The sequence below is a fragment of the Littorina saxatilis genome, linkage group LG5, assembly GCF_037325665.1.
Source record: "Littorina saxatilis isolate snail1 linkage group LG5, US_GU_Lsax_2.0, whole genome shotgun sequence".
Classification (NCBI taxonomy): domain Eukaryota; kingdom Metazoa; phylum Mollusca; class Gastropoda; order Littorinimorpha; family Littorinidae; genus Littorina; species Littorina saxatilis.
Genome location: NC_090249.1, coordinates 25,332,316 through 25,342,315, shown reverse-complemented (window position 1 = coordinate 25,342,315; position 10,000 = coordinate 25,332,316). Strand labels below are relative to the sequence as shown.

General features: G+C 41.9%; 1 protein-coding gene across 1 annotated transcript in view; it reads left to right on the top strand.

Moving 5' to 3' along the window:
* The window catches only part of LOC138967712 (uncharacterized), a 67,664-nt gene extending 60,570 nt beyond the window's left edge, over window positions 1-7,094 (top strand). Inside the window, exon 2 of the mRNA XM_070340367.1 lies at window positions 6,979-7,094. Within this exon, the coding sequence (XP_070196468.1) occupies window positions 6,979-7,094 (116 nt within the window). The remainder of the gene's footprint in view (window positions 1-6,978) is intronic.
* Window positions 7,095-10,000: the final 2,906 nt, after the last annotated feature.

The window sequence follows — 10,000 nt, the reverse complement described above, 5'->3', positions numbered from 1 at the left end:
TGTTTACATTATCAATCACAAACATAAGTATGCTGTCAATAGTTCTATCACCACCACTTTCGTCAGACATAGCCTAACGACGGGAAGAAAACACTGCAATATACTGCAAGAGTTGATTATAACATCTTTAGTTGATAGAACACACACAAGATACAGAACCAGTCACAAGGTCCGTCCATATGGTGTTAATAGTTTTAGCTCCACCGTTTTCGCCAGACATAAAGCTCAGAAGAAAACATATGAATGTACTGTTTTACCTTTTGCAAACACGTGTTTGTAGGCTACCCAAGTATAGTAATACTACTACAGTAAGGACAAAGGAGTAAGATACTTCTATCGACCAGCGTTTTGATACAAGCCCCTGTGATCACAAGCACATCGGAGCTCGTTATTCACTGTGATGCCATAATCGCTTCAGTTCACATCGATTCATTGTTTGGCTCACTGTTTCGAAGGGGCGCAACTCGTCCACAGCCAATGAAAACCACGCCAGAGTTAAGTCCCAGGCTTGTCTTTTCTGAGCACGTCTTCGGCCTTCGTTGTTCATCGATGGTGTTTAACCGTGACTTGGAAACTAGTTAGTTAGCTTTTCACTAATTTAGAGACTGCAACGTGGTACGTTAATTAAATGTGTCTTTTGCCTATCTTTTGTGTGTCCTTTGTCAGAAGCCGAGTTTTTGACGCACAACAAAACACACAGATGATGATGGTTAGGCCAAATACAAATATATGTTGGTTTAGGGTAACCCGACCGACCCTATTTTTTTCCTCCGACCCTAAAACTTTGTTTTCATTTCTAAAAAAAAAATCCCAACTTTTGGCACATGTTGCGAACCATACCGAGATTAAGGGAAGTAACCTCTTTTAAAATCAACAAAATTGAAGAAAAAATAAAAATACAAAAATATAAAAAGCCGACCTACCGACCCTATCACGTTACCCTAAACCAACATATAGTTTTTATTTGGCCTACAGGCCTAGCCTTTGACTTCTTTTTTGTGTGCCTAAGGACTAGATAGGGGAAAATTCGATAACCAAAAAACGCACAGTAAACATTCTCGCTCTGAATACCCACCTTTCCCCCACTCCACTTCACCCCTCCCTATCTTTCTTCCCCTCCCCCCCTCTCTCTCTCCCTCTCTTTCTCTCCCCCTACCTCTCCCCTTTTTCTCCCGTCTTACATCTCTCTCTCTCTCTCTCTCTCTCTCTCTCTCTCTCTCTCTCTCTCTCTCTCTCTCTCTCTCTCTCTCTCTCATGTACATTATATTTGTCAAAAAGTATTCAAGAATTTGTTTCTGCTATCAAAGTTAAATCAATATGTCGATATCGCAACACTAAAACTATTTTATCATGCCCACATCTTATCCCATATTAATTACGCATCAACTCTTTGGGATGGCGTCTCTGATATTCACATGAAAAAGTTAAACTCTCTACATCGTCGGGCAGCTAAAATCATGTTAAATGGTCCTCAATTATCAGCTGATTTGAAGTTAAAGAATCTAAACTACCTGCCGCTAGTTAAACAGTTACAGTTTAATAAGACTGTAATGATGTATAAAGTATATCATGGCGAAGTGCCCAATTATATTCAGGACCTATTTCACAGAGTCACCGAAAGGTACGGGTCTATCAATTTTCTACCACCAATACCCAGGATTGATTTGCTCAAAACTAGTCAAGCCTTCTCTGGCTCTATGGTGTGGTACTCCATTCCGTCTGTAATAAGATCATTAACCTCACTAAAGAGTTTTAAACAAGCTCTGCATAATCATGTCTACGTAGATGGCTATATCTAGTCTTAACATGTGCAAGTAGTTGTCAACAAGTGGCAATGCATTATGAATTACAAAAATATGTTCTTTATTACTTGTATTATGTGGAATTTATGTTGCGATTTTCCATCATCATCATCAACATCATCATCATCATCATCATTATCATCATCAAATCATCAAATCATCATCATCATCATCATCATCATCATCATCATCATCATCATCTTCATCATGCACACCATATAATCATTGTAAGCATTAGTGTAAACGTTGGTATTGTGTGAATTTTACCGTCGATTACTTTACATGTGTAACCTCAATTAACATGTTGCATGTTTCGCTTTTGATTTGTATGTTGCTTACTTTGTCATTTTGTGCTACTTGTCGATTATTTGCTGGTTCGTTCGTTTAATTTGTTTATTTGTCATATTGCTTTACTTGTTTATCATTTATTAGACATTTGTATTAGAAGTAAGGACCGGTTGTAAGAAAAGGCATCGCCTTAAACCTCTATCCTTTAAAAATAAAGTTCCATCATCATCACTCTCTCTCTCTCTCTCTCTCTCTCTCTCTCTCTCTCTCTCTCTCTCTCTCTCTCTCTCTCTCTCTCTCTCTCTCTCTCTCTCTCTCTCTCTCTCTCTCATCTGTGCAGCATTGCCGTTCCAGTGAACCCAAATGTCTCTTGCTAATAAGAGTTTGAACACCTTGTTTAATATGACCGGTAAAAAAAATACCAAGATGAAAAAGGAAATACAAGTAGAACATGGATCGCCCACGGACACGGATGAAGGCTGACGTTTTCATTTGATCCTGTTTAGCAACTTCGGCAGGGAAAACAGTGCTGACGTCACCAGCAGATACAGTATGTGTGCGAAAAGCATCTTTTGGTGTACGCCACTTCTGACAAGATTAAATAAACACAAAGTGCTTTTGTATGTCTTCTCCAAACATTGCACGCGCTGCCTGGAGCGTGCTACTTCTAAACATCATTGTCATGGAATTTCCCCTTTCCCTTTCTTGTATTTATACAAACTGCCACAAAAAAACAAAACTGCACATTTTGTTGGTCCCCAAACTGTTGAGTAGGTGTTCAAAGCCTCCGGTAAATTAGCATTTTAACCTTATTTCAAGACTATTTTGTGAATCAGATTATTCAAAATCTAAATCCTATACATAGGCCAAAAGAGTGGAATACGAAGACGAAGAAATTGCAGCTCACGTTCCTAGATATATAAACTCTTACGCTGCATGTTATGTTCCTTAAATAGTATGCGTGTCATTACATTTAGTCAAGTTTTGACTAAATGTTTTAACGTAGAGGGGGAATCGAGACGAGGGTCGTGGTGTATGTGCGTGCGTGCGTGCGTGCGTGTGTGTGTGTGTGTGTGTGTGTGTGTGTGTGTGTGTGTGTGTGTGTGTGTGTGTGTGTCTGTCTGTCTGTGTGTGTGTAGAGCGATTCAGACTAAACTACTGGACCGATCTTTATGAAATTTGACATGAGAGTTCCTGGGTATGAAATCCCCAGACGTTTTTTTCATTTTTTTTGATAAATGTCTTTTATGACGTCATATCCGGCTTTTCGTGAAAGTTGAGGCGGCACTGTCACGCTCTCATTTTTCAACCAAATTGGTTGAAATTTTGGTCAAGTAATCTTCGACGAAGCCCGGACTTCGGTATTGCATTTCAGCTTGGTGGCTTAAAAATTAATTAATGACTTTGGTCATTAAAAATCTGAAAATTGTAAAAAAAATATTTTTTTTATAAAACGATCCAAATTTACGTCATCTTATTCTCCATCATTTGCTGATTCCAAAAACATATAAATATGTTATATTTGGATTAACAACAAGCTCTGAAAATTAAATATATAAAAATTATTATCAAATTTTTTTTTTCGAAATCAATTTAAAAACACTTTCATCTTATTCCTTGTCGGTTCCTCATTCCAAAAACATATAGATATGATATGTTTGGATTAAAAACACGCTCACAAAGTTAAAACGAAGAGAGGTACAGAAAAGCGTGCTATCCTTCTCAGCGCAACGAATACCCCGCTCTTCTTGTCAATTCCACTGGCACTGCCTTTGCCACGGGCGGTGGAGTGACGATGCTACGAGTATACGGTCTTGCTGCGTTGCGTTGCGTTCAGTTTCATTCTGTGAGTTCGACAGCTACTTGACTAAATGTTGTATTTTCGCCTTACGCGACTTGTTAATTCCAATGCAGTGTATGATAAGGCCTTCTTTTCCAATGCTGTGGTTGGAGGCGCAGGCAGAGGCGTTTTTTTTGTGTCTAGTGTAATACGTACCTGAACTGTTTACATGATCTATGTGTGTCTGTTTCTTTGTGTGTTTGTCTGTTTATCTGTGTGTCTGTTTGTTTGTTTGCATGTTTCTGTGTGTTTCTCTCCATAGTTCGCTCGACCTGCTCGCGAAAATGACACCGGCACAATTTGTCCAGTAGACAGTTAACGCACGCCGTTATTTTCAATTAGGTCTCCTAGCTGTCACTAATGACAATGATGTCTGGTAAACAATTAGCATTAATAAGTACAATTGCCACAACGCATCGCCGCGCATTCATTGTGGGAAGTGTATTACTAATACACAAAGACGTTAAGATTACGAGTTACTTAAAACAAATAGACGCACTGATGACTCGCGAAACTGTAAGTCGGTGTTAGTTCAGTAAAGATGTACAACAATAAGTACACATGCCACAACCAATTGTTGCGCAATTACTGTGTGGGGTTTATTGCCAAGACACAAAAAGATGCTGGATGACGAATTATTTGAGACAGCGCGCGAGACGCACTGATGGTTCGCAAAACGTACGTTGCTGTGGGTTAAGTATGAACGTACAACAATTAGTACACATGGCACAATGAACGTACAACAATTAGTACACATGGCACAATGAACGTACAACAATTAGTACACATGGCACAACGCGCTCATTGTGCGGAGTGCAGTATCTATGGAACGCCAAAACTGACTTTTTACCCGGTAGAATCTTCTGGTAGATTTCCGAAATATACCGGGTATCTCTTAACTTGATTGGTTCTCTTAACAATACCGGTAGAATTTGGGCCAATGGGAATCAGTAGAAAGCTCTGTCATTGACTAATCAAGCTACCGGGTAGAAAATGCCCCCTAGTGCGCCGAAACTGACTTTTTACTGGGTAGAATCTACCGGTAGATTTTATACGGTGAAATGTCAGTTTTGGCGTTCCATAATTATCAGTGTACAAAGATGTTTATATGACAATTGAGTTCATTGAGTTGGAGAGACCCATCGATGGTTCGCAAAAAGCATGTTGTTGTAAGTTCAACATAGACACACCTCGGTGACATTTACCTATTTAGGTTAAGTGCTCTCAACCATTCCGAAGACATGGGACACAATATTGTCCCTATTTTTTCTGTAAACAAAGACATCGAGTATGCCCTTTTGCAGAAACAAAACTAAGAGCAAATCTGCTTAAGCGTTCATGCCTTTTTATTGGCGTGGCGAAAATCATTGAAGATTGCTAAGAAACAATCAAACACTGCGTGAGACTCGGAAATGTGTTTTATCGATTTTGCACGAGTGTCGCTCAGATGTGTGTGCGTGTGTGTGTGTGTGTGTGTGTGTGTGTGTGTGTGTGTGTGTATATATATATATATATGTGTGTGTGTGTGTGTGTGTGTGTGTGTGTGTGTATGTGAGGGAAGAGAGAGAGAGAGAGAGAGAGAGAGAGAGAGAGAGAGAAAGAGAGAGAGAGAGAGAGAGAGAGAGAGAGAGAGAGAGAGAGAGAGAGAGAGAGAGCTGACATTAAGATAACAGTGCAAAGAACAGAGAACTACTCCTGTTACTGAGTCCTTGTTCTTGCTCACTCTCACCGAATTGATTTAGATAATATTCCGTCAGTGTTGAAGTCCTTGATTAATTTTGTTTTGTCTTGAGTGGGTTTGTTTAGTCAGTCGATCCTGCACTTGTACTCCGTCAGTCTTATTCTTTCCTTCTGTTTATTTTGTTCAGTCCACCCTCAAACTGTGATAGCTTTTCGATAGAGTTTGCTAAACTGCATCTTTACGACAGGAAAGGAGTTGTTTCAGGTATCCACACTTGGGATTGAGGCTGGAGTCTACCCCTGAGAACAGGAAGTAACAGTACTTCCACCATCAAAACCCACCGAAAAGTTGACTTACCGAAAAGTTGACGTGAAAAAAAGTTTCTCTTTTTTCTCAGGGGTTGACTCCAGCCTTAATAAATAAATCACTGCACTGGAACGTCAATGTTACCAAATGAAAATAATCATCTGTCGACAAAAAAAAGGGAGGAGGCGTGTGGGGGTGGGCAAGGGACAAAGGCTTGGAGGTTCTAACCCCGACCCCTCCCCCTCTTCAGCGGCCTACAGTGTCAGTTTGTTTCTTTTGTTATTGACAAAACGGATTAAAGTTTAATCTAAATGAATACCTCTTGTTTTTACCCACTCCCTCACCCCCACCTCTCCACCAGCCCCCCTTCCTGCCTACCCCCCCCCCCCCACCTTTCATCTCTCTTCCCTCTGACTGTTTCCCCAAACGCCATTACGCTTCATTTCATCATTCTATGTCCTTCTTGCGCACCCCTTCCCCCGATCCCTTGGCCCTGCCTGCCCTGCTTCCTTTCTCCGTCTCTGCGCCTTTGTGAATAGGATGGACGCTAGCGAAACTTTGCAGACGGCTGAGTCTTGCCTCGGGATGGACCAGACATATACCGGTGTAGTCGTAAAGAAGGCTCAAGCAAAATGCATTTTCACCAAAGTTAAACTTTTTTTTTAGGAAAGATTGGAATGTAGAAATATATTCTGAACTAGGACAATTGCTAACGCTTCAAAACTGAAGATTCAGTGATACAATTGAAGAAACTCTGAAACGAACAGCCTGCTTCAAACTGAGCAATCACAGAAACAAGAAGTCTCCTTTCATCCCAAAAGTGAAGAATCTCTCTCTAAAAGCAAACAAACAACAAAAACAACAACAAACTGTTCCATTGCAAGGTTAAGAATCTCTGAAATAAGAAGACTACCAACACATTCCAAAAACGGAAGAATCTCTGAAACAAGATGTCTAACGTTCTACGTGTGACGAATGCCCGAATCGACTGCCAAGCCACAGTAGTCACTCCCTCACCATCGAAAAGAAACTTTTTTAATTGCCCCAAAACTGTCCGGCAGTCTGGATGCCTGCAGCAAACTCCAACCTTCATCGCGGAGACTGGAGAAGACCTGACAAGAAGAAGAAGAAGAAGAAGAAGAAGAACAAAAAGAACAAGAAGAAGAAGAAGAACTAGATCTAGAAGAAGAAGAAGAAGAAGAAGAAGAAGAAGAAGAAGAAGAAGAAGAAGAAGAAGAAGAAGAAGAAACTTCGAGCAGTAATAATTACGCTCTATATTTTGGGAAGGGGAGTGTATCTTTCTTACGATATATACACTCCCTGTGATGACATTTTCCTGGCTGACGTCCATTTTCCGTCTACACCGTCAGCCCACGTCAGAGGGTCTTACTTCCAAACGGGGATGTAAATCACATTAAAAGTGGCTTAGCACCGATACCGGTTCCAGCCCGCGCTCCCGGGCTAGCGCTAAGGCTGGCAACATATGACGCAGGTTTTTGTGACGATCGTGGAATGGTCAGATTTGTACAGTTTGGGTCATTGACGAGGAGATCCGAAAGTTTTCGTAAATATGTTTTAGGGTTCCTCTAATTCAGAAGAAGAAGAGAGAGAGAGAGAGAGAGAGAGAGAGAGAGAGAGAGAGAGAGAGAGAGAGAGAGAGAGAGAGAGAGAGAGTGTGTGTGTGTGTGTGTGTGTGTGTCTGTGTGTGTGTGTGTGTGTATGTGTGTGTCGGTGTGTGTGTGTGTGTGTTTGTGAGCGTGCGTGCGAGCCTGTGTGTGTGTGTGTATGTGTTTGTGAGCGTGCGTGTGTGCGTGCGCGTGTGTGCGTGCATGCGTGGGTGTGTGTGTGTGTGTGGGTGCGTTCGTGCGTGCGTGTGTGTGTGTGTGTCTGTGTGTGTGATTAGATGCCTTTGCTTGAGCATGTATTAAAGTTTGCCTGCCCTACCATGAGCTATCCCAAAACCCGACCTAAAGCAAATCAACTTCTGGTCTTATTGAGTTTCCCTGGAATAAAGCACATATAAATCACGTCCTGTCAATTAGAAAAAAAACTAAAGAAAAAGAAAATAAAACTGCCCACGCATTTTATTTCTCAAAAAGTAAACTAACATCGATCATCTCAACAACACAACAAGAGGTTCAGTGCCTTTAAAACTTAATTTACAAGCGCGCGTCGACATTGGACCTCAGAATAGCGCAGCGAGAGATTCAAATACTCAAATACGCGATCACGAAGCACGACCACGTGACAGTACCTTTAAAACACCTTTCCATACAATCTTTCCAGTGATAATTAGTCTCAGAGGCCAAGCAGGGTATCTGAGCCGGGCACCTGAGGCTTGCAAAAAGTCACGTATGTGACTATGTATTGACCCACTTTGTTTAGCTGGCTGTATGCGATGTGCATTGTGGCAAACCTTGCCATTTGACGATATTTCAGATCCTAAATTTAAACTTTTTAGATGCACCATCATATTTGTTGACAAGAAATAAGGGCAAGACCTTTCCAGCACAGCATGACTGTTCAACTTTTAAACGGGCTATTCTCTCATCTGAGACAAAAATGTCAACTAACAATTTTTGGAGATCCCACAATTCATCCCGTATATGAGAGGTAATCAAACATTCTTTGAGCATTTGAAAGGTGTACAATCCAAGGAGCAAATTTTAGAACGTTTTCTGGTGAATTGGATATTAAAAGGTTTAAGGCACATTCGCTGTGCGGTAATTTAGAATCCCCTGCCATGATTTGCTTTAAAATGCTCCGTAAAAATGCTAATTAATTAAATAACATTAAATCGGCGAGCGGTTTTCTTCATCAAATTTTTCAGTATCAAGAGTCCTGACTGACCGTTCGGCGTCGTATTTTTCAGTCCTATCGGGTACGAATTCTTCAAAGCAGAAATAAATCCGTTGGATTCAGGTATTCAAAACTATGGAACGCAAGTACATTCCAAGCTGTACGGGGCTAAAACGCAATACACAGCCTAAAATAATAAACACTGTCGGTTGGAGAATATACACCGTCTCGAAAGACCACCCAACGCAAGATTTAGATTTGAAGAATGGAACGTGCAAACGCTAAATTCTACGGCATTGCCTGTGTGTGGTGTGATGTATTCAGCCCCAACTGAACTCTGAAGCTCATTGGGCGATCTCAAATCTGTACTTCCAGCAGAAGCGGGTGTTCAAGTCTGGAGAATTAAGATCTTGCGCGAGTTACAGCAGTGATGGAATTAGCTGACGGACTGCTGTTTTCGCACGTGAGCCTTAAAGGGTTTGCCTCATGAACGTGAACAGGCTGGCACAAAAAAATCATGTTGCTCCCCCCCCCCCCCCCCAATTTTGTTGGCCTGATGTATCTTAAATTTTCAGTTGAAGTGCAAAAGAGACCATCGGGTCGTGAAATATGCGTCGGCCATTTTGAATGCCTGGCTCCAAGTACATTCACAAATGTCATCCAAATTGATAGCCTCGTAAATAACAGGGTCTCTACTATACGTTAACCTGCAAGTAAATGAAAATATGGTAAAAACTAAATTAATCGGCGCAATGTGAAAATGGGTAGACCACCGTGTGTGTATCTGCCTGCGGGATGGGGTAGAAGGGCTCAGTGGTGGTCTCAGAGACTCCCTGGCATGGGTCAGCCGGTGCGTCACTGGACAAGCCAGCGGTTCCAGAGCAGCTCTTGGTTGACCGAACGGCGCGTGATTTAAATTACCGTTCACTATGCCTCCCGGAGACCACAAGCTGCTGAGGTCTCACAAACACACACAATGGTGGATTAATGATATTGCCTCGAGATTGGGTGAAAAGTCTGATAAAGTCACTGAATGACCGGGGTGGCCGGGCTCCTGGCCTTGTAGGCCGTTTCTGTGACTGAGAGGGTGTTGTGTTTACTTGCATTGGGTGTGGTGTGGAGCACAGATGGGCGTGGAGTAGCCGGGTGAAGTGGCAGGAGAGGGGAGGGGTGTTTGGAGGAGGCGGGATTTGAAGATTGGGGTGGTGGTAATGTGGGTTAACGCTGGAGGTCGAGGTCGTGAGCGGGCCGGGTGAAGGTGGGGAGAGGGAGGTAGCGCGCGCG